The following is a 24,721-nucleotide window of genomic DNA, read 5'->3' as shown; positions in this document are numbered from 1 at the left end:
GTAAATAGATGCATTTAGATAGTTATACTGTAATGTAAAGGTTAAATGCATTACTCCCACCAGTTTCTTCTAAAGCTGATCTGCAGTAAAAACAGTTCACATAAGGACAGGCAAGCAAATTAACAGGGGTTTAACTGTATTCAGTGCAGGTGCATTATATAACCAGAACCTTTAAAAAAGCCTTCATAAAAAAATATCAAGAAATCAAGATTATCTATCTTGATCTTTTTGTATGAAGGCTTTTTTTGGCAGTGCCTTCCAACACAACCCATATATGACTGGTCAAAAACAATTCATATTTCCTGATCTGCCGCCTCTTTGATTAAGGTCTGGTGAGGTTTAGAGAAGTAAAACCTAAAGTTTGGATTATTTGAAGTGGGGTATTTTTCAATTTCAACCCAAGTCAGTGTATTACCTACATGCAGAGCAGTAGCAAAATGTATTTTAGACACTTTGAGAAAGATCCAGCTTAAAAAATCAATATCTGTTTAAGCGTACACTATATTTAGAATGTTTTCACCGCTTTACCTTGCTGTCAGACTGCCTTTTCTGAAGGCGGTTATGTAAATATATAAGTCAAATGTCACTCTCTCCAAAGGAACCATTGGCAAAAATAGTACTTTTATCTCATTGAACACAGTTGCTGATCACTGCCTCAATCATTTAATTTGTTTGTATTATTACGTGACTTTTGGGTTTTAAAAGGTTAGTTTGGATTCACTGTAGTCACACAATAACACAAACTGACTAACTGATCAAGACAGCAGTAGAGTTAGGTAGAATTACTGATTTTTACAAAGGAGTCTGGTGGCTTTAGAGAGAGTGATATTTAGCTTACACTTACACAAACTGATATTGATTTTTTTAGGGGGCTAAAATATGTTCTTCTGCTGATCCTGTCCACAGCAGTATACTGCTTGGCTTCCTACTCTGGTACTCCTACTGCTTCTCCAAACTCAGGCCATGGTGATGGCCATCTACTGGATAACTGTATCTACTAATATCAGTCACATCTGTAAATGCGTGGGCATGATAAGACTACTGAATTTCTTATACTATAACAATGTTACCCAACTTTCACATTTACTACTAAGCATAAAAATAGTGTTACAATAAATGGCCTGTGCTGTTGTTTTCTGCAGAAGATGTGCTGGATAATTCACACAGTTGCGAGGGGTCAGTTGTCTGGCTAACGTTGGTGGAACAACATTTACATGTTTGAACAAACGACCAGCTGTCATTTCTCTGGTGAGGACAGTGTCCCCTTCCTTAATGGCAGGTTACAACAGTCAGCACACGGCGCCTTTAAGCTCTCAGGGTGTGATTGGACTGGTGAAATGGAGCTCACAGACTAAGACCGGCTGGCGGTGATGCAGGTCTGGTCGAGGCTGTCAGGAGAATTGTTTCATGCTCGTCTCTCTGGCTGCAGAGGGGAGACAGGTACATCGGCCTCCACTGTCAAGCCATTTTCCAGCTCGTGAAGTGAGCTTAGCTTTGGGTACAAGGCAGCATCTGTGTGTTTGTGTGTGTGTGTGTGAGAAAACTGAGTCTGTGCAATAGATAGACAGAAAACAAAGTTCAAACGTAGAGGCATCAAGTTTGTGTTTATGTGGATGCAGAATACTTTGCATATATTTGGGGTACTCTAGTTTGACAGCAAAAGAACTGCAAAAGTAAACTCTTTATAAATGTCTACAAGACATAAGATATATACATCAATATATGTTATACGACTGTGTATGTGTGCTCAACCTTTTTCTGTTTTGACTGTGTGTGTAAAAACCAAGAACAGCAGAGAGTGAGAAAAATTGAGGAAATATGTGTCAGCAGTGTATTTGTACAACATAGATGTGTATATGTAATATATACACATCTGATATGTGTATACTCAGTGTTGGACAAAGTAATCAGATCCAGTTACTTAAGTACTAATACTACACTGTAAAAATACCATGTTACAAATAAAAATCCTACATTGGAAATGTTGCTTGAATAAAAGTAAGTAAGTATAATCAGCAAAATGTGTTTGAAGTATAAAAATTAAAAGTGCTTAATCCAGAAAAATGTCCCCTGTAACTGTTATACCATCATATATTATACTGTTAGGTTATTATTACTCATGCACTAGTGTAAAAGAAGGATTTTACTCAGGTTAATTGGTTAAGGTGAAGCTCATTTTGAACTATTAATCATTATTCGTATATCCATCATTATTATTTTCTTTATGGATTAATTACGTTTTTCATCAGATGATTGATTCTACATCATCATTACAATTAAACAGACAATTATTTTTTTGTCTGACCTTTTTTTCATAGTATTTGCAGGAAAAAAACATTTACCATTGAAATTCATCTTGTGGTTTCAGGCAACATGCTCAAAGCCCCTTATTTCTCATGTTCTCAAGAAAAGTTTGTACTACATAGAAGTAATGCTTTCTATTAAGATCTTTGTAATAAGTGTTAGTTAATAGGTAATAAAGCCCTTATAAAGTCCTCATTCTCATTAACATTATTGTGTGTAAAAGACTATAAAAGTGTGAATAATAGCATCACATATATTGTTAGATTATAGGACAGTTTAACTTTTTTATATAATTGTATATAATAGCATTACAAACATTTTTTGAGTTTATTATGTAATTTGTTAAACTTTTACTTATTTACTTATTATTAACATTAATGCTTGCTTTACCATGCATTTATTAGCACTTACCAACTTTTCTTTTGCAGCTCCTGGATCTAAAGCAAAAACAACACCTTGTTAGGGTTAGTCTTTATTATACACTCACATGTTTTCCAGCTACCAGATGGAAATGAAAGCAAGGACTTATTACAGTTAATAAAGCTGTTATTATGCACTGATTAAGAGTTAACTATGTTCTCAGCAGCTCCCCTGCTGGAATGAGAACTACATGTTTTCAGTGTCAATGAAATGTGTTTGTAATGCCATTATAAACAGTAATAAGAATGAGGAATTATAAAACAGCATAATCATTTTCTTGTTTATACAGTCCAATTAGCTCTGCAGACTTTCCGTTGCAGACTGTATGACATACCTTGTCACAGTCAGTTTGTCAGTCAGCCCAGATGTTATGCTTGCTCACTGTATGTTGAAGATTTATGTCCCAGGGGGCGTGAGGGCCGAGGGGCTACCATATCATGCGGATGATGGCTCTTTTGTCTTGGGTGCCATCCCAGAAGACAAGGCGAGCGGGGGCAAGACGGTGGGTCACAGGAATCCAAAATATGTTGCACGGCACAAAGGACATCAGTTTGGTGGTCCTGAGCTGAATGAGCTGTCGTTTTGGTGGAAAACAAGAGAGAGCCTTTCATTTCGTATCCATCGGTGACCGTTTGAATATCACACAAGCCGTCTGCGGGTATCTAGGCGATGGCCAATGATGGCCTCTGATGTCGTTTCCATCTGACAGAGCTGACGGCAGAGTTGATGTCCGTGTCGTTTTGAAGCCGTCAGACAAAGAGGCAGACATGACTGTTTTTAAGGTTGTGAAATGAATGATGTTTTCCGAGCTCATTATGAGGAGACTGTTGGTCTAAAATCCTCTGTTCATCCATAGTTAATGACAGTAGAGACATTGTCACTCTGGGTGTTCTGTAAGCCTTCAAGTGATGGCAGAGAATAAAGTTATGCAGAGGAGAGAACTTTATGGCCGCTATCAATCTTAACCTATCAGACATCCAAACTGATAAACAGGAGAGTTTATCAGTAGATCACAGAAACTTATTGGAAAAGAAGACATGATTTACAGGGATGTTTGGAGAAAGTGGAACTTAAAAATTGTAATTCTCAGCAAGTATTGGCTTGGAGTTAGTGCCTTGCTCTAACAAACAGTTTTGATGTTTTTGTGATGACCTGCAGCACAATGGCCTCATTTTAACACAAGTATGCAAGAATAGACCTTGAAGTTTTGGGCAAATTTTGGTGTTTTCTCATAAGTTGCACAAAACTTTTCAAGCAGATTAGATATGTTTTACATACTAAGATGCAAATATGTTATAGCTTGGTATAGGATGGATAATTTGCTAAGTAGCAATAACATAGAGATTCTTCTTTGTTCCATCAGCCATTTGTTTTTTAGCGCAATTAAGAACTATAACTCTGGATGTCATCGCGTCTCTCTTTCATGGTGAGAGTGCAGGAGACATGAATCTTGTGCTGTGTTGTGACTACTGTCTGTAAAGCAAACTGGCCCCTCAGGGATGTTACTATGAGCTGTAAATTCACCACTTCTAAGCAGAAGGCGGAAGATGATGTTAATGTATCTCATCCTTCTACAGCTACCTTAATCTTATGATTACTACATGTCCACTGCTGTATAGGCAGTAATCTAGGCTTCACTCAGAATCACCTTTGGTTCGGGTCGGCAGCTGCCTGTCTGTCCCCGTCGCAGACATCTCCACTGAGGGAACAGGATGACTTGACATAGTAGACTGATTTTATCCTGGAGAGCAGTGTGAGAGCAAGGAGCACTGCAGCTGGGGACCAGAATATCCCCCCAAAATTACAAAATGACAAAAAAAACAAAAAACAAAACAACCAACCAAGTAAAAAATGACTGTTCAACTTGAACTTCAGTCGACTGAGAATTAGAATATGCAGCTTTCAGGGGACAGTCCTAGAAACCTCCAAACATGGAAGTATTAACATTGCTCTACTCATTAAGCTATGGATATTGTATTTATAGCCATAGAGTAGAAAACCCTGATGCCATCTCACAACAGGCCAGTGGTTAAATGTGAGTGTGAGTGATTCAACAAACCAACATCAGAGATTCTTTTCACATATATGAACTAACATGTACAAAGACCTTTCACTATGAGCACAATGCTCCATTTAGACAAATCTATTACTGATCTTTTTAAAGTGTGGTACAAATCTCTCACAGGACATCTGCTCCTCCACTACCTCTTGTTCATAGAACAAGGTACAGTCTGTTTCTGTAAAATCCTTGATATACTACAGACTCCAATAAATGAATTTTCAGAAAAACTGTTTGTCCCCTATCAAGGACTTCACTCATCCCTGATTCATACCGCTTTGTAAAATGGTTTTAAGTTACAAAAACTCACCTCAATTCTTAAAAACATTTTTTGTGAACAGATATTGCAGAAATATAATCCTTGAGAAAGAAATATTCAAGATAATTAGCCTTTATAAAACAATAAAACAAAGACCAAGAGGAAAAACAAGAAGGAAATTTGTGTTCTGCAAATAAGAAAACAATAACACACAATGAGCTATAACAGATGTGGCAGAAGCAAAGAACACCAAGATGCAATCATCAAACATCTGCCAAATATTGAGAGTTAATTTAACTGTTATGGATACCTGTATTAATATTTTTTGCCTCTCAGGGGCAGAAACATGAGCTAAAAACACATCATCTGACATATTATCACCTTACTGAGTTGTTAAGGCTGCAAACATATCTAGAGAAACAGCTTTCGTTTGTAGTTGTGTTTGTGGCCACATGATGAAAGTAAGTCTAATATTCGCTCTCCTTTTAGCTCTGGTTTGGTCTTCACCAGCTCATGAGGGAAATTAATTAATGTTTCTTTGATAAATGCTCCACTTTGTTCACAAACTTGTTTGCTCATTTTTTCTGTCTGCTGGTTGGTACAGAGCAGGTAGCAGAAAATGGGTCTGGGTTTTTTTTTGGCACTTTTGGCCGTTGAACCATTGATTTGTGTTTCCATTACCAGCTTAAATTCATCAGGCTGTGCTGAGTCATGCCTGAGATGAACCCTCTCTTGAGTTGGGCCAAAGCATGCCTGACCCACCTTGAAGTTGGTTGCAGTGATGTCTCACCGACTGTGGCCAACCCATGACAATGTGCGTCTTGTGAGATTCATGTCTCTGCAGGAGACCAAAAAGAGAGACATTTTTAAACGTCTCTGCCTGTTCAGCTCTCAGTAATTTTGTAGCTTCTACCTGAATCTGTCTTTTTTTAAGGCTATTCTTTAGGTTTTTTGACCTTTATTTTCCACTGTGCAAAGATACATACAAAAGATGTCTTCAGAGAAGCCAGAATGAACATACAGAATTTTATGACGTCTTTTGAACCTAAATAAAAAAATTTAAATAAATAAATAAATAGGAAAAATGACAGAGGACTTTTATTGTGAAGAATTTATAGAACATAAAATGTGTTTCTCATTGAATTAGCAGAGCTTTTTAGTGGCTTTTCTTCAGTGAAAACAAACCCACTCTAACTGCAGGGAGGAGCAAATCATGAAGCATCAAACAAACAAGTTTAGCCACCGTAGCACACATTTTTAATATAAGAAATACTGATTAATGCTGCTTTAAAACTTGACCTTGTTTCACTGATACAGTATGGCCATGCTGCAAAATGTTGTCTATGTCTATTTCAGCCATTCCCAAACTTAAGAATGCCACAGTCCAGTCAGAAATCTGAAAATCTTCAGCAGCCCACCCGAACCTTTAATCATGACTCTGATCAACACACAAGACTAATTGTACCAAATACGAGATTTAAAGGTACATTCTGGCGTTGATGGTAACACCTGTTAAACTAGGTCAGACACTTGAAGAATACCGTGTCATTTAAATCCCATGGCTTTGTTTTATTAGTTCTGATTACTTTTTAAAAATTAATCATAAACATGTTATTGTTTTTAAAACTGAAACTTAAAAACATTTTAATTCTTTGTTTTTCATGACCTTTCAAGGCCCACTTGCAGGGCCGTCATGGCTTACCCGTGGGCCGTGGCCCACACTTTGGGAATCACTGGTCTATCCTTTTTTTTCCCAATGAAACCTGAAAAAGTAAGATTTTTTTAATACTAAAGTTTAATGTATAGGTGTAAAGAGTCATTATCCAAAGTTAAGTATATCAGCATGAATTGATTGATAGATGCACCGTAGTTGAGGCATTTCCACCGATGCTGTGACAAACAAGTGAATATTGGTAAAACCTCCTGCTTGTAAGCTGTTGTTCCAACGGTGATGCAGACAGAGACACAAAGAGAGCGAGCAGGTAGAGGTGGCGGCAGTTTGTGTGTGTGTGTGTGTGTGTGTGTGTGTGTGTGTGTGTGTGTGTGTGTGTGTGTGTTTCGGGGGCGTAGCTATGGAGAATAAAAGCCTAACGGGAAGCGATTTTCTTGCTGCTAAAAGGGAAAGGAAATGAAATATTGGCGCCCAAAAGCTCCCGTAACTCTCTGTCTTCCAGTTTGGTTAGCCTGTGTTCAGAGCTTTGAGAGCTGGGTAGGTGGGGGTCGAGAGAGAAGTATTAAGTGGGGAGGGTGGGGGTCTGCAAACTGAAAAGCACTGGTCACCCCCCAAAATCCCCCCCAACACACACACACACACACACACACACACACACACACACACACACACACAGCAGAGCAAGGCAGGGTCCTCACTGCCTGCCACCTCCAGCTGTCGCCAAAGGGGACAAAAGGAGGTGTGGGGGTGTCTGTGAAGGAGTTGGAGGGAGTGGGGGGTGTTGAATAGAAAGATAAACTGAAGAGCCCCCCTCCCCAACCCACCACCCCATACACACACACGCACACACACCCAGGAAGGACCTTGTCATCTGCATTAGGCAGCATCTCCTCTCTTTGCCCCCTCACTTTTTTTTTCTAAGCCGAACTGCACACACTCGTTAGATGGGAGACTCGCTCACATGCACGCACACACACGGACACACACACACACCACATACACATGCACGATATCTTAAACGGACACATGCAGGCTCATATGTAAAACAAAAATGAATACAGTATATCCATGCATGAAAGGTGAAAGTGTTAACACCTGACTTTCAGCCTTGCATAAACACAAACATGAATACACTCACATTCACACACACACACACACACACACACACACGCACACACAGTCAAACACACACCTTGCTATCTTAATTCTCTTACCCTCCTCCCATGTTTGTTGCAGCTGTTGGTCCTTCATTGGTTGCAGTGCCTCCTTTTCCACTCTCCACAGCTAATAACGTATTAGCCTTATTTGTTGATTAGGCTTGGAGGTAGCCATTGTGTGTGTGTGTGTGTGTGTGTGTATGTGTGTGTGTGTGTGTGTGTGTGTGTGTGTGTGTGTGTGTGTGTGTGTGTGTGTGTGTTAACATGGGTCATCTTTCTAAGTAATAGCACAAACTGTTACTGTCAGCTGTACTTTCTCTTTGCTGAAGATTATGATAGATATAGCGATGTATGGGAAGATCTATATCTGAGTCAAAGGGCATTTGTTAACTTTTGACAAAAGAGAAAATTGAATCAGTTTTGTTTGTAGTGTTGGTTTAAGAGATGAAATTTGCTTCCTGGATGTTAAACTGAGAAACTGAAGGATTCTCATAAATTGACAAGCAGGTGTCAATGTTATTTGTATGACATGGAGCCAACTCTTTCTGCTATTTTTGGGTTTAAACAGCAGGTTACACAAAATATTTCTGGAAGTTTAAAGCCTCATTGAACCATGCAATTATCGTCCAATGAGACCAATGTCCAATGAAATAAGCAGTCATTCTTCCTTACAAGTGTTGGTTCACTTTTTGTTTCAATTTAGTTTTTAAAAAAGTTCAAGTTAAATAAATTGATACTGTTTAAACAAAGCTTGCTCTCTGATAAGAATCATTTTTGCTTCCAAAATAATTTTTCCCCATTTTCTTCTACTACTGTTTTTAGGCCAATTAAGATATTTGTATTGGAGGTTAAAAAGAACTGGCTCATATGTGTTTTTTTTTTCTCAATTTTGTGTTTAAAAAAACAACTGTGTGAGTCACTACCATATTACTGAGGGCCGCTCAAACAAATACAATGTGTATTCAGAGATGAAGACCTCATTACAAAAACAACTGTAACTCGTTTAATTCTGAACAGATTTTCATCAAATTTGTTTTATTGTAACAGTGAGAAATTGAAAATGATAATGCTAACTTATTGGAATTAAATTCAGTTACTGGAGGCAATCTTATCAGCTTTATGCCAAAACATTAGCCTCACAACTTTCACTGGCATGTGCAGTCTATGAACATCAAGTGTAAATAATGAAGAACTTTAGATTTCGTGAGTTTCTCCAAAAATTAAGATTTCTGGATCCATTCTCTTAAAGTAAAGTCTGGTTGCTTGTAATGTTCTAAATAAATAACACTGTTTAAACTGAGAAGTTTAAACTTATCATATTTATTGTCTTTATACAATTAGGTGAATCCAGTAAATTACACTATTCTATACATACATACATTATGCAAGAAAATACTGTGCTATACAAAAACACTTTATTAAAAACTTTGCATAGATCTGGATAAGAAAACTTACACTACATTATACTATGCAACAAACTTTATTCTGCCTGGTGGAGATCTGCACTCCACTGAGTCACCTCTTCTAGTTTTTGAAAAGAGTCACTTAATTTTGTTTTTGTAAACTTTGGTTACCAAGTTATGTATCACATTTTACTGTTAAAATATAGAGTTTTGTTCCCTTTGTCGAAGCTGTCGGAAAGGAAAATATGCATTTTTTTGAAAATATGTGGATTTTTTATGATACATTTTCCCAGTGGTGACTGGACTGACTGGATGTTATCCTCTCAGTTGGACACCATGCGTTGTTACTAGCTGTTGCTCATATCATTTCACAGCTGAATGGATTTAAAGGGATTTTTTTTTTTTAATCAGAGACAGAAAGCATTTTCTGCATAACTGAACAAATCTTGACGCATCAGTTTGAGTTTTCCTACAACTATGCAAAACAACTTCATCTTAACAAATCGCAGTTGCTAACAGTCTTAAAATCTCATTAAAGTCAAACACAGTGATGCCAGTGAAGATAATTCTGCTCAAAGAGAAATCTTTAGTTGCAGGGATTTTATTGAATCAAGCAGCAGAGGACTGATGTGCCTGATATGTCCACCGGTTTCGAGAAATCAAGTGAATGTTGCAACACTGATCGTGTGAATGTAAATTTGTTTGAAGTAAAACAAGATTTTAATGCTCAGCGTGAGTGAGTTGTAAAGAGCAATATTTTTGCTATTCTGCTGTCCTCATTCCTTTCCTCACCACCTCCTTGTCCTCTTCACTCCTTACACCCTTCCTCCTCATTTTCCCTCCATGCTCTCCTCCTTTCCGCTTTCCTCATTTTTTCCTTCTCTTCCCTTTGCCCCCCTTTTCCTCTCTCTCCTGTCCTCACCTCCTCTTCCTCTCCTCTTCCTCCTCCTGTCGGCAACATGTGGAGCCGTCGCCATGGCAACGAGGGGAGGTGACATGTGCTGTAGACAGCCAGGGAATGGAGGGAGGGATGGGAGGAATATAAGGAGGAGCCCCACAGTGCACTTTGTAGTCTCTCTCTCCCAGAAAAAAAAATAGCATCTCATTCCTCTGTGTGGAAGTGGTGGAAGCTGCTGCTCCTCGTACTCCTCTATTTGCTCCTCTCCGCTCCTCTCCTCTCCTCTCTGAGCAGGTGCTGAATTGCGTCAAAGAACAGAAAAATCTGTTGGTGCATTTTTCCTCTTTTTTTTTTTTTTGCAATGGATGAGAAGCGAATGGCAGAAATAAGAAGAAGAGGGAGGAGGAGGCGGAAGAGAGGAAGCCGGGAACTTTCCTTTTTTATTTTTTTTCAAAGGAGAGAAAGGGGATGATGGGAGGTGATGAAACTCCCTCTCTTTCCCACTCACTCTCCTCCTCCTCCTCCTCCTCCTCCTCCTCCTCTGCCACCGGTGTGGTGCTGTCTCTGAGTCGGTGGTGTCGGTGCAGTCGGACTGGAATGGGAAATAGACGCGGGAGGAGGTGTCTGTTGCATTGCCTCATCATGGATTTTTGGTAGGATTGAATTGTTGTTCTGCATGTTAATGTGATCTGTTTTTTAATAACCTTCTGCTGAATTTTCCTGCAATTTGTCCCTAAGATCTTCACAAAATGCAAAAGATACGGCTGCTGTTGCTCTTCTCTTCATTCATTCCTCTGTTGGATTGGGGAGTGCATTCTGCACATTTTACGCACAATCCCTTATTTTATTCTATTCTATTTTATTTTTTTTTTCAAATTCTGCATATCGAAAATTTGTAGTAGCCATATTCAGTTAGAGCTTTTTGTATCCTAAAAATGCTTCAGAAATTGATAAGTCTCTCTCGAAAGTCTAATTCCTAAGATGCACACGCAATGGGAGTATCTGTAGAGTTTAGACACTGATTGACGACGCGCCCTGGTTGAGGGGCTTCATGCAGCTGCATCTCACTGTAACATTGTGATAACATTTAATTTAATGGGATTTGCTGCTGTTTTAATTTTCTCCGGCTGCTGCTTCACACTGCTGGAGTGCAAACTTTAAATCAGGTTGTTTGAAATCATTTTTTGAATGTTGCAAGTGATATTCAACTCGGAGGAGTACCTTAATTTGTATGCAATGTGTGATATCACTGAGAAATTGATTCATACTGTTTCGCCTGGTAAAGATTTAAAGGGGACGAAAAAGATGTAAAGTGAAGTGAATAGTCTTTCTGTAGATTTATAAGTGAAAATCCATATTGGTGAGATGAATTTTGGTATTTTATACTATGTTGTTTTTTAGTTTTTTGTTTTTTTCAATTTTACAAATTGTGTGTGTGAGCCTTCAGCTTCACTGATGTGTGCACACACCGTAGTGCAAACATCTACAGTACGTGGATGTGTGAAAAATTACATGCAAGTGTGTTCAACTGTGCACCTGCAGATGTGTGTGTTAAATATAAAATCATTCTGCACATCAGAATGTGTGTGTGTGTCAGTGTGTGTGTAACATCACATGCACTCTACTTACTTACATGTGCAGCTGTGTGTGTGCATTTACGTGCACGCATGTGTGTCCGCGGTGCGTTTGTTTGCTGAAAGGTTTTGTTAAAACCCCGGCTGAACTTTTTCAAAGGCCTGGGATGAATCAGAGGTGAGGGACAGATCTTTGTTTCCTACAGCAGTCGTCGTGGAGGAAACAATAGCCGGCCGCCGCTCTCCCTCTGACCTTTTTTCACCCGATCTGAATAAGCCAGAGCCGTGCAAATCCATCTGCCTTTTGTCTATGGGAGCCTGGCTAATCCACACACACACACACACACACACACACACACACACACACACACACACACACACACACACACACCAACCAGGAGTCCTAACCCCTCCACCACTAAACCTCCATCTGAAATCCAGATAAAAAAAGAGCTGCACACACAATTAATTATTCCTTCCTCAGACTTACAACACTTTTTGAAACTAATTTAACTTGAATTTCTTAATTGGTTTTATTATTTTCTTTATCGTAAAAGCTGCAAATTCAAATGCCACCTACACATCAAACTAAAACTGAAGTGAAACAAATTTTAACACAAAACTGAATAAAAAATTCACTGTAAGAGAAAGAAAACCTTAAAAAATGTTCTGGAATCATATATTCCTTTTCCTTCTATTTTTTTTATTAATTTCCCTTCTGTTCAAAGATGCCTCCCTGTCTGTCAGTCTGTCTGTCTGTCTGTCTGTCTGTCTGTAGGGAGTGTGTCTGATATTTGCTGAAAAGGGCTGAACCCGGCAGCGTATGCAGCCAGCCAGGCAGCATCCTTGACGGAGGCTATGTGAATGCTTTTCAGAAATACTCACTGAGGAGGAGCTGCACACTGTATGTCAAATCACGTTTGCCTATGTGAAATGAAAAATTTGCAAGTACAATCGCTTTTCGCTGGGGCAGATGGACAATGGAGGTGGAGGAGGCATGAGAGGCATGAAAGGAGCTCCCTTCTCCCCTCTCTTGCCTTTGGGGAGATGATATTTTCCTTTCATTTTCTGCTGCTCACTGAACCCGATGTGATCGAAACGTGTGATTTTCCTCCAGAAACAAACAGGATTTTCTGTGTTTTTTTTTTAATCCTGCGTCATATGATTAAAAAAAAAATTGACATCTGAGCCAGGAATGGTCCAGATTGAAGTCTGGGGTGATATTTCATTCTGGCTGTGTTCCTTTTAGTTACAACACAAGAGTCATTGTGATTATTCCTTTTTGCTAATCATACAAGCAACCGAAATGTTAAATTTACTTTAATTTCTGCTGCACTTCACCTCAGCGGTCGCAGCTCTCCACATGTAATTTGATTGAAAGTGTTAAGCCTCTGGAGGGAGAGTCAAGAAAGGCCTTCAAGCTGCAAAGCGGTGCAGATAACCTCTTATTATCGGAAACAGAGTGTAGGTGACACACTTATGACAAGAATAAGAATGGCTATGCAGATATATATCCGTATTCAACACTTTGCTCAAAGTGTTTGGTTTCACGCTGTGTTACTGAAAAGGTTACACACTCCTCTGCGCAGTAATGACTGCATGCATTGGTTCGTGTGCGAATGTTCCGCCTCCCATCCTGGGCAAACATTTGATTTTCAATCATTGCAAATTTCTGCTACATCTGCCTCTGCGGCGCAAGCAGAACCTCTACTCGTTTTTCATCGCCATGAACTAACAAGTCGTACACCCTCCAAGTGTCTCACACACTCCTCCTCCACCCCCTTTTACTGTTACTAACAACTGCAACCAAACTTGATTAAGCAGGTGGGGTCAGGCTACATTTGTTTGAATCAATAGACAGACATGCAAGGCAGTTATGATAAAGAGACCGGGGGGGGGGTGGGGGGGGGGGGGGGAATCTGTGAGTGTGTGAGGAGTTTGGGCGGGGGGCAGTGCTTTGGAAACGCCGGCATCTGTCCCGTGAAAGATGACTGAGCTGTTACAGTTAGAGTCTTGAATTATGGGCCATTACTAGCCGAGCAAGATGCAATCCCTCTCCATGAAACTTAATTTGACAAAACAATGAGATGACTCGGGGAGTAAAATGACAAATGAAGTTATTTGATCCGTGGTTAAAAAAAAATACGTTTTTGCAAAAGATGATTGCAGTGGAAGCATGTGGAATCAGCAGTAATGCATTATTAATGGCCGTGCCAAGCCTAAGATGCGTACAGGCTACTGCTCAGCTACTTTTGTTTATGATGCTTCCTCAACGGCTGATTTTTCTGCTGCGATCTTTCACATTAAGGCTGCATTAATAAGAAGAAACATTAAAAATACAAACTACAATCAATTGCATATGCTTTTGCTGATGTCTAGTGCAGTATTAATATCTATAGCCACAAATCTAACACAAACACAATCCCTGAATTATGTTTATTACTCATTCATGAAGAGTCTAAGTCAGTAGTAACTTGCAGTTACTATAGTAGATAAATCTTTTATATGTGCTGCACTTCAGAGCTGAATTTCTCACATTTTTTTGTTCTGCTTTATTGTTATATTTTTTTTCCATAGCATTGAGAGAATGGTCCTTAGTGCAGCGCCCCAGTCAGAGACGCCCACTGTTTCCTTTCAAGGCCGTCACATTACTATGCAACCAGCTTTTACAGTACGGCTTAGAGCTCCCCAAGCAAATTGGACACCCCACAAAGCATCGGACAACTGTTGTCCCCCATTGTGGGTCTTTCTGCAGGCACTCTTTATCAGGTGCTGAATGCAGAAGCAGCAATGAATGAAATCATAGGGGGTGGGGTTGGCAAGGAGGGGGGCATCATCGAGTGGTGCTGGTGGTGGTGGTGGTGGTGGTGGGGGTCACTCCACTCCCTGAAACCTCACAAGAATTCCAGAACAATCCGTGAGCAGGGCAGAGCGCTCCTTTTCCCACCTCCCAGGGCTTCAGGGTTTCTCTGTGCTGACAGGCAGGCAGGAGGGATTCGACAAGGCTGCCCCCTTTCTCCTGGCCGCTTTCAAAGCCTCCTTTCCATTAACTCACCACGCCGCACCTCGCCTAATCTCTGTGACCTCTACCACCGAGTGACAGGGATTTTTTTCTCTCTTACCCCCCTCCTTTCTTACCCTCGAGACAAGCCCAATGCCTTTCTATGAGGCTGAGAGCACCTTTTTCTCAATACTTCTCTCTGGCACAAAAATAATACCAAATAAGCTTAAAGGGGCAGTTCAGCCTAAAATCAAAAATACATATTTTCCCTCAGAACTGTAGTGATATTCATTCAGATTGTTTTGGTGAAAGGTTTGGAGATATCACTGTAAAAATGTCTGCCATTTTCTTTCTGCAGCAGTAGGATACTTTCTTTCTACTAGAAGAAAGTAGTTCCTACATTAAACTGCTCACAGCAAAGCCTATGGATTATTGTGGAACATCTTTTCTGGAAAGATGAGCTCCACAAGCTCAATTTAGATGGATAAATAGCATTACCAGTGATAGGGAAAATATGTTTTTTATTTTAAAGTGAACTGTCCCTTTAATGTGCAGCTATTACTTTCAGGTAGTGGTGAAAAGAATCTAGAAAGAAACAATCTGTACTCAAGTACAGGTAAACTACTGAGCTTTTAAAAAAATATTTAAGTAAAAGTACAAAGTACTCTTTTCAAAAACTACTCTGAGTTTTAGTTACTCTTGAGCCATTGATGCATATTTCTCCAAATCTTCAGTCCAAATTACTTCTGACTAGAACTGCAACTACTAGTTTATAAATCGATTAGTTGTTAACTCTTCAATGAATCGGCATTTAGTTTGGTAATCAATTAATCGTTTTAAGAAAATAAATGTACAAGTTCTCTGATTTCTGCTTCTCGAATGTGAATATTTTTAGGGTTTTTTATTCCTCTTTGACAGTAAAGTGAATATGTTTGAATTGTGGACAAAACAAGACATTTGAGGTCTTTTTGACCATTTTGGACAAAGCAACTAAACAGTAATAAAAGAAAAAAAGATCAAGAGAATAATCAGTTATGAAAATAATCATTAGTTGCAGACCTGCTTCTAGCTTCTGCTCGGTTCTGGGCAGCGGTCACAGTCACCTCTGAAAACCTGTGCCTGCTGCAGCCTTGTTTTTGTCCGTATGTCATGGTTTTCATTGGACCTTTAGCTTTATTTGTTACAGAAATGCAGGCGAAACATTTGAATATTACTTCAAACAGGGCTGCAATCAAAAATTATTTTCATTGTCGACTAATCTGTTAATTGTTTTCTCGATTAATCGTTTAACTGTTTAGTCTGTAAAATGTCAGAAAATGGTGAAAAGTGTTAAACATTGTTTTGACTTTTTTTTTTCTTAAACAAATTGTAAGAAGTTGTAGGCCTATTCAGTAGTGAATTATGAAGTCAAATGTACACAATGTAATGCATACTTAAGTAAAATTACTCACTTGAAAAATACTCCAAACAATGACTTAAATGCAGTAATTTGAGAAGTTGTAATTCGTTACTTCCACCTTTGCTATCAAGGCAAGCTAATGATGAGCGATAATAAACCTTTAAATGTATGTACCAGTAAAAGAGGGAGAATTTATCTACTGTGCTGCAAAGATGTGAAAAAACCCTTGAGTCATGAAAAGCTTTTTTTTGTTATTGATTTCTTTTGATAATTCTTTGTCAGGAGGAATTGTTGGCCTCGTCATTGGCAGTGCAATTTGTGGCTCTTCTCTTTCAGTTTCTCGCCTCGCTCTTTGTTGTCAAGATCATTACGTTGTGTGTAATAATGGGGAATTATGTTGCCTATTGTTAACTCTTCGTAGTCAAGTAAAACGCACCAGGCCCATTATCTTGAGCTCGCTGGTGTCTGAAAATGAACAGCGAGCAGCAGTTGAAGCTGCGGCTCGTAACGTTCAATAAGTCCTACTTACTTCTCATACTTCCTCGCTCAAATTATTGCCATGGCAGTGGTTTTTACACACTCAAGGAGCAGTTCAAACAGACGTTTGTCATACAGTATGTGTCCATTGTGTTATCTTAAGCAGCAGACTGTGTGGAAAGAAATCTTTCATCTCCAGTTGTTTGCTGAAGGATCTCATTCTCACGCGCTGGATTAGAAGTGCTGCCGAGGTCGAAATTGGCGAGACGCTTTCTCAAGACGGCAGCGTGTCTGTTGGTAGAAAATTCCTCCAATATAGAGCAAACGGTGTGTCGAGCTGTCGAGGCACATGCAGAATGCTTTGCTAAACAGGAGTTTATGCATTCTATGCACTCCTGGGCACAGATGGTGGAACAAACGCTTGTGATTATACTTTTCATCGAGCACAGTGATATGCATATTTATGTCTTTCCAAAAAAAGGAAAGAAAGGAACCATGTGATTCACACTTTCATCTACTGATGTAGAATCAAACCTTTTTTTTTTGTACAGAAATCATTTGAAGCAAAAATAATTAACGCTTTTAAAGGGGTTCAGATAGATTACAGTCAAATGAAGGATTTCAGTGTGACTTGCTTTTTGGACCATTTGGTGGAAGCTTTAATCCAGGGGTATCAAACCATGTGCCAGGAAGCACTGAGAGTCTGCAGCATTCTTCCAATCAAACACTCCACCAGATGATGTTACAGATTAGTTCCTCTTGTCTGATTGATCAGTAAAATCACCACTATTAGTAGTTTTACACCCCTTCAGTTTATTCCAAAGCACCGGCAGCTATGATCACAAGCACAGACATTTTTAGCACGCTGGATGAATCAAAACTCTTATCTTCCCTGTGAGAGTACCACGCTTTGCCTATTGAGCTGCGCAGGGAACCATCACCTCAGATAAAAATAATAATAGGAACATATTATTAACCCTTTTTATCTGCTCTTTTGCGGCCCACAGGGAAGCCAGATCAACCAGATCCCCACCAAGTACAGCCAGGCCGAGTCCACCAAGTTTCTCATCCTCACCGTCGTGTCCATCCTGTGCATCGTCGGCGTGCTGCTCGCCTCCACTGTGGTGTACTGCCTCCGCCACCGCTCCCACCACAAATTCAAGGAGAAGCTCACCAATCTGGGAACAGATACTGGCAGTGATGCTACCGCCACCTACCAGGTAGGAGGTGCTACTGTGCCATCTTTGACTTTGAATTGAAAAGATTTGTATATGACGTTTTTTGAGGATGCAGTGGGTGCAGATCATAAAACAGTGTTTCCAAAATGTTTTTGCTTGTGTCACCTTAAAAAGGAATAATGTGTGTGACCCCTCATCACCAGACTGCATTTATTTATTGATTTTTGTTTTCTCGTCCGCTTGTTCTCATATTTGAATAATTTTTAGAGGTAAAATTATTCACTGAATAAACTAAAGAAAAACAAAGCTAAGTCAAATTAAATGTAATTTGATGTAGCGGAAATGTGTTTATTCACCTATACTGCCCTACAAAGAAAAACGCTGTAAACACAAATTTGGTCAACAGTAAGGCTTTAGTCTGACTTTTTTTTTTTTTTTTTTTTTCGTATTGCAATAAAAATAGCTAAATTCCTGCCAAAGCCAATTAGCTCGACATAATGCCATCTCCACTTTTGACTCTATTGGAAGCTAGCTTGTGAGATAGCCATGGCTAGCCTTAGCTAAAGTGGAATGCATATGATTTGGTGTGGTTGAACTACTGATAAACCTCATTTTTTAATGTATTAAATTGAAGATTTTTAAATTTAGATTTCAGTCTAAATGTAAAATGTAAAAATGAAATGTACCATTTCCACATAATTAAAAGCATTATATAAAAAGTGGAAGACAGATACGCACAAAGGTTAATCTCTATGAACTATGCCTAAATTCTTTCACTGCTTCTCTAGTTACTGCTGATTACCTTTGTAGGGCAGTATACTATCCTTTTAACCAAGTAGCAACCCCTCAGATTTGTCTTGCAGCTGCTGATTTGATTGGCAGACATGACGTCGTGCAAATTCAAACAAGAGAACCAATCAAAAACAGCATACTGTCCAATGACTGGAACCTAGATGTACAGGCAACTCATTGTGAGCCAACTCACCCTACATTGTGTTGCACTCAATTGTCCCAATGGCCCCTTATTGTCCGGAAATATGCCAAAAGATCCTGCATGGCAAAAAGATGGAAAGCAACAGAATGAAGGGTCACCACTTTACAATGTGACTGTAAATGATTTATAAATTAATTTGGTTGTAAAATTATTACTCAGCTGTTATAACACATTAGATAAAAAGAGCAACAGTGACCTGTTGCTTGCTAAATAGTGAGCCCACATTCATTTGAATTGTTAAGTCTCAGATCTCATTGCTTACGTACTTCATCTCCAGTTATAAATGTTGTTAAGGCATTACTAAACTGTCATTTATTTTACAATAAATCTAGTAAGATTAATTAGTAGTATGCAGTAACTGGATCATGCCAAATAGTGATATAGTGTAATAACTTATTAATAAATGTTTATTCGTGATTTCTAAGGTGTTTATAGCTTAATAACCTACATATAAACCATTCATAAATCATTTAGAAAGGTAGTCTTATTGTAACTGTGTGACTGTGTGACGAGTGACTGTAATTTAATTACATATTTTTCTCAGTAAGTGTAACAGTTACCTTCATTTTTTCCTTTTTAATAAAAATATTTAATTACATATAACTAGTTGCTCCCCAACACTGACTGATGAAGTGTCAGTCTCCACTCACTCCATCCAGTCAACCTCAGCTGAAGTTTTTATTTTATATTGTCATTAAATTGATGCTGTGTGGTGATTGCTGACTGTAGTTAGTCCCCTGCAATAATTTGAAGCAATATCACCAATCCAACAGGTTTTCCACCTCGAGTCATTTCCATTCCCCCCTCTGCTTGCTGTAATTATCCTTTGGCCGGAATAGCAGGGTGTGAAATTTAATTTACAGAATCCAATATTAAGTGGCTTTTTGAGCAAAGAATTAGATTGAGATTTTTTCCATCTATCTCCCTGACCTTTTCCCCACCATGTTTTTAAATGAGAGTGGTCCTGTGAGCATTGATTTTATAATGAGCCCAGCCCATCCCCTAAGTGCTTACATTTTATGCTCTTCTCCAGGGATTTTTAACTCTTGAAATAGACTGCGCTGCTGCGTTAGAGGTTTACCTCATCACCTGGGACTTGCAAGGATTCATAATGTACTTTTTTTGCATAAAGATCTATTGTGAGGAAGGAGGTGGAAGCTAAACTATGAATATTACTTCAGAGGATGTAACTGAGTGTTTATGAAAGTCTGACATTCAGCATGTCCAATGACAGGCTGACATTTCAGCTCCACACCTTCATCTATCTACATAAAATATTTGCTTTTCCTCAATGTGAGAAACTTATCTTCATGGTTACTTGCCTCCGAGATTTGCTTTAAGCTTCTAATTGGAAAATGCTAATTAAAACTCACACTTAAGACTGTGTTTACGCATTATTTATCTGATTAATAGCTAACAAAAACATTCATGTTGCTCATTCTTGGGAGGTTTACTCTTAGCCCTGCTTGGCTCAGACTCCCAAAGCTCCTCCAGTTGATTCTCTTTCCTCTGTCGTCTTTATCGAGTCTCGACAGCGAGCTGTCGTCATCCTCAGTGAAAGACCTCAGTGTTCAGCTCCCATCTTAGCCATGTAAGCCTCGTCTCTTTGTCAGAGCTGCTGTGTAGAGGGGTTCCCTGGGCTGGATTCTGCTGTCTGTGCGTGCGTGTGTGTTAGAGTGTGTGTGCAGTCTCTAGGGCTACATGCAATTAAAGCAGACAGAAAGCGGCAGGCTGCCTGACGGCCTTACTACTGCAGCTCCTTCATACTGCCTGTCAAACACACACACACACACACACACACACACACACACACACACACAGGCGTACACACATAAACATGCACTAACACACACGTATACGTATGCACACACTCACCAGCTACTGCATGTTAATGATTCTTGCCCTTGGCGCGTTTGTTTGAGGCCTCACTTCACACACTTGAGCACTCACACCCACACACACATTCATTCCCTCCATTCACTGTGCCACCAGCTCCCCCAGAATCCCCTCCACCTTCGGCTCCCTGCTCATCCGCTCCCCGGCTTGTCAATCAAACCGTCCCAGTGAAACGGCGACATGGGATTGGCCGATGCTGACAAAGGAGACATTGATTGACAGGCATCGACAGAGGAGTGCACGCACCGTGTCGGAGTGCTGGGCGGGGAGATGGTGGATGATGCTCGTCAGTCAGTCAGTCAGTCGGTCCCTGGATTACTCCCCTGCCGACATAGGGGTATACAACGTCGCCTTCGGTTTATCGTTACATCTGATACAAACTTTTATCTGCTCCTAAAAGTCTTTTTTTCCCTCGAAGTAGAAGAAACTATCCTCCAGCAGGGTGAGATCACTAGTCTTGATTGCAACTTTTGCACGGATTTTCCACAAATCAATTCCGTATCAAAAGATATCATCACCCGCACCATGGAATCCTCTTGAAACATGAGAAATGCTTTGGAAAGTAGTGGAGATATCTTAGCACATTTGCATATTTCAAGTTTTTAAGACACAAGATGAGATTAAATGATTTGCTGAGATTTTTTTTTTTTTTTTTTGCAAAATATTTCTCATTGTGTCTGTTTTTTCTCTTTGTCTCAATTTGATTCAAGGACCTTCACAGGCACAATAACGTCATCTTTGCACTGCCAGAGAATAAGTGCAAGACACATTTCCAGTACATCTCAATTTAGATTAAACAAGCAAACAATAACTCTTGTTCACTGACTGTCCAACATTTTTTCTGTTTTTTATCTCCTGTCTTCTTCAGTTTTCCTCTCTCTCCCCTCCTCTTGGGTAAATGCATCAGTTTGATGATAAAAACCTGTCATTAAAAATCTGACTCTTTCCAGTCTATCACTGATATACTGGATAGATTATGGGTGTTATTTGATTAATTACTTATCATACAGTATATCAATATTCTCTTGCTTCCCCTATGCTGAAATGATTTAAGTGAAACATTTTTATTATATTCCAAGTCATTAAATGCTGTTATTATAATTTAGTACGGGGATTGGTAGCAGTAACAATGTGATTTGCATTGTTATACTGGATTTCATTGTGTCTCATTAAGTCCATGGCTGCTGGAGGTTCATCCAAGGGGCGTTCATATAACACACACCCAAAGGAAAATAAGTCTAAATTCTCAAAGACAATGATTTATTTTAAAAAGGTCAGTGTGTCATGCCCTGTCAATGTCTCTTTAGGGATTAGGAGGGAATTATGTTTGTGTTGGAAAATTGTGCAGGAGTGAAATCATGTCCAGCGGCACTGCGTAATGTTAATGTAATGTTGCTGAAAGTATGGGTATGTACAGTAGGTAAGGTGTCCAATCAGTGAATGTACATTGGCACTTTATAACAATGGCAGCCATCTTTTTTTTGTCTCTAAACAAGTAGTTTTAGACCCTAAACATACAAAAGCACCATGGATAATGAGTATTTTTGTATTTGATTGATCTTTCAATCATTGTTGATTTATCAGAAAATGGTAATATAATATAATATAACATGTTGACCCAAGACCACTGGACTTTTCAACTATACTACGACAAAGTCTTAGTGGTAGTCATCAGTCTGGCCATGTGAGTCCACACTAATCCCAATTTAACATTTGAAGTTAGCAAGACTCTAAACATGGTGAGTTCCACAGGTTCTACTGTGTGATTAAACATTCTAGCTTGGGTTTAGTTTCCATATTAGATTATAAATTAGCTGCTCTCTCCTCTGCTAGCAAATTTTGGCATTTGTTTCCCAAGTAACTGCTTTCATTAACATACAGTTATAAAGGAATCTGTACCACTTTTGTTACTGACAAACATCATGTCTAATTTTATCCCTTATTTGAGCTTTATATTATTTATATCCTAACTGTTTCTCTGAGTAAAAGTCTCAGACTTGCATTTTTAGTGGATTTATTTCTGAATTGAAAATGGTCTCATTTAAATATGCTTATTACCAGTATAAAATCTGTTTGACAGCTACAGTCCAGATATATTCTGTCACTGTCCTACATTCCTTCTCCTCTTGCCTTCAGTGCTTCAGTCCCTTGTCCCCCGCCCTCCCTCGACTCCACCATATTGTATCATGTTCCCCCTTTTATTTGTTTGTTTGTTCAAGCACAGAAGCAAAGCACTCGGGTGAAGGCCCCCACATTTTGTTTTGGTCAGAAGGGCATGTAAACAGAGGCGCCCCTGTGGGCTTGATTTGCCCTGATGATACACCCCGACCCACAAACCCAGTCTTGCTCCCCATTAGCGGGCTTTTTATAAAGAGGGGGTGCTCCGGGTGGCACACGCCTCCCATCACTGACACGCCCGCTGTCGCCTCGGGGTGATGCATGATTCGAGACGGTCATGTGGCGCCAAGTGGGTTCCCTGGCACGACGCCCATGAGAGGGGGTTGTCAGGGTTTTCTTTTAACCTTTATTCATGCAGGGAGGCGCACATGCACTATTAAAGCACTGATACTGATCACACAAACTACAATTCCATTCAACTGTTTCTAACTTTTAACTCCCTTTTCTCGTACCTTAACCATGTTCATTGATTTCTTACTTTCTTTTGTGTCGGCCTGAAAAAAAAAAAGTCTTTGTGTCAAAGCTTTTATTTTGTTTCAGGCCACTAAACAAATTTATCTGACATAAAGAAAAATTATATTGTTCTGAAATGTGTAGTAATTAAAATGTTTGAAGCGCGGCATTTCACAGTAGCTGTTTATAGTTTTTCTGACTTTCTGTGAATCGATGACAATCTTTGTCTCTTTGAAACAACTATCACACCATTTAGCAATGATGGAGTCTCATACAAGAGCTTAATTGTAATTTTACATTTCAGTTATTCAGATGGCAACCTTATCGGTAGCATAACAATGTTTTCTTGCTAAAAATTGCTTTAAAAAAATGACATAATTTCTTCCAAGTGTTTTTCAAACCATCAATTTTGAGATTGATTTTCTACCTCCCAAACAGACATTTGTTTTGATTAATTTCAATTGTTTTTAAAATCAATTAGACTAGAGTTAAAGCTTGCTCGGGATCGGTAATCCATCATGGCAAACATTTATCCACCTTCATTTATTGTCAAAGTTAATGCAGTTGCAAGAATGGATGAGCAAACATCTTTAGATTTAGAACCTGACAAAATGCTTTTCATTCATGAGCTGTCAGAAAGATGAATCAAGGAGACAGAAAAATAAGCTAATATGAATGTCCTAGAAAAGATCATTCTCTCATTTGTTGCATTCAGATGTCTGCTGTGTGGCAGGACACTGAGCTATTGGATGTCCTTGAACGCACCAATGATGAAGAGTTTTGAGTTTCTGTGTGTGGCTCTGTCTCCTGCAACAATAATGTAATCTTTGACAAAAATTAAGATTCTGCACGGTTGATTTTATTACAATACTGACATGAACTAAAACCACTTAATTTAAAGAAAGGAAGGAAATCACTGCAATTAACTGAAGGAATTCAGTATCTTTGATTGTGGAATTTTTTACGGTACAGTTGACCTTCATGGTTCACTTAAAGCTGCTGACAACCAAAATCTAAGTATAGGATTTTATGCACACACTAGCAAGCATCTAAAAAGTACTTGAAATAAGTTTTAATTCAAAATATTGTCATTTACGTTTTTGTACATTTTTCCTGATATTGGGTTTGAATTTGGCGTGATTATACTTGGATATCTATTACAAAACTTATGCAATTAATTCCACAAACCAATCATGAAAAACTTCTTGTCAGTTGTCCCACCAAACACATTTTTTTTAGATGCCTGAAATTTTTGCTCCTGACCCTGTCCACATCTCCTGAGGGAGACATCAATAAAAACATGATCTCTCATGCCTACAATGAAATCAGAAATTATCTTAACAGCAAAATTAGCTTTTTTAGTAGTTATGAACATTTATTTTCACTCAGATTTTTGTGG

General features: G+C 39.0%; 1 protein-coding gene across 1 annotated transcript in view; it reads left to right on the top strand.

Moving 5' to 3' along the window:
- The window catches only part of LOC146318071 (receptor-type tyrosine-protein phosphatase N2-like), a 299,017-nt gene that overhangs the window by 205,234 nt on the left and 69,062 nt on the right, over positions 1–24,721 (top strand). The window contains exon 13 of the mRNA XM_084731518.1: positions 17,631–17,843. Coding sequence (XP_084587644.1) covers positions 17,631–17,843 — 213 coding nt within the window. The remainder of the gene's footprint in view (positions 1–17,630; positions 17,844–24,721) is intronic.

Source organism: Lutjanus erythropterus, chromosome 12 (genome assembly GCF_056507025.1).
Source record: "Lutjanus erythropterus isolate fLutEry1 chromosome 12, fLutEry1.hap2, whole genome shotgun sequence".
In the NCBI taxonomy this organism is placed as follows: Eukaryota; Metazoa; Chordata; class Actinopteri; order Lutjaniformes; family Lutjanidae; genus Lutjanus; species Lutjanus erythropterus.
Note: the sequence above shows the minus strand (reverse complement) of the source record. Positions and strands in the feature narration are given on the sequence as shown.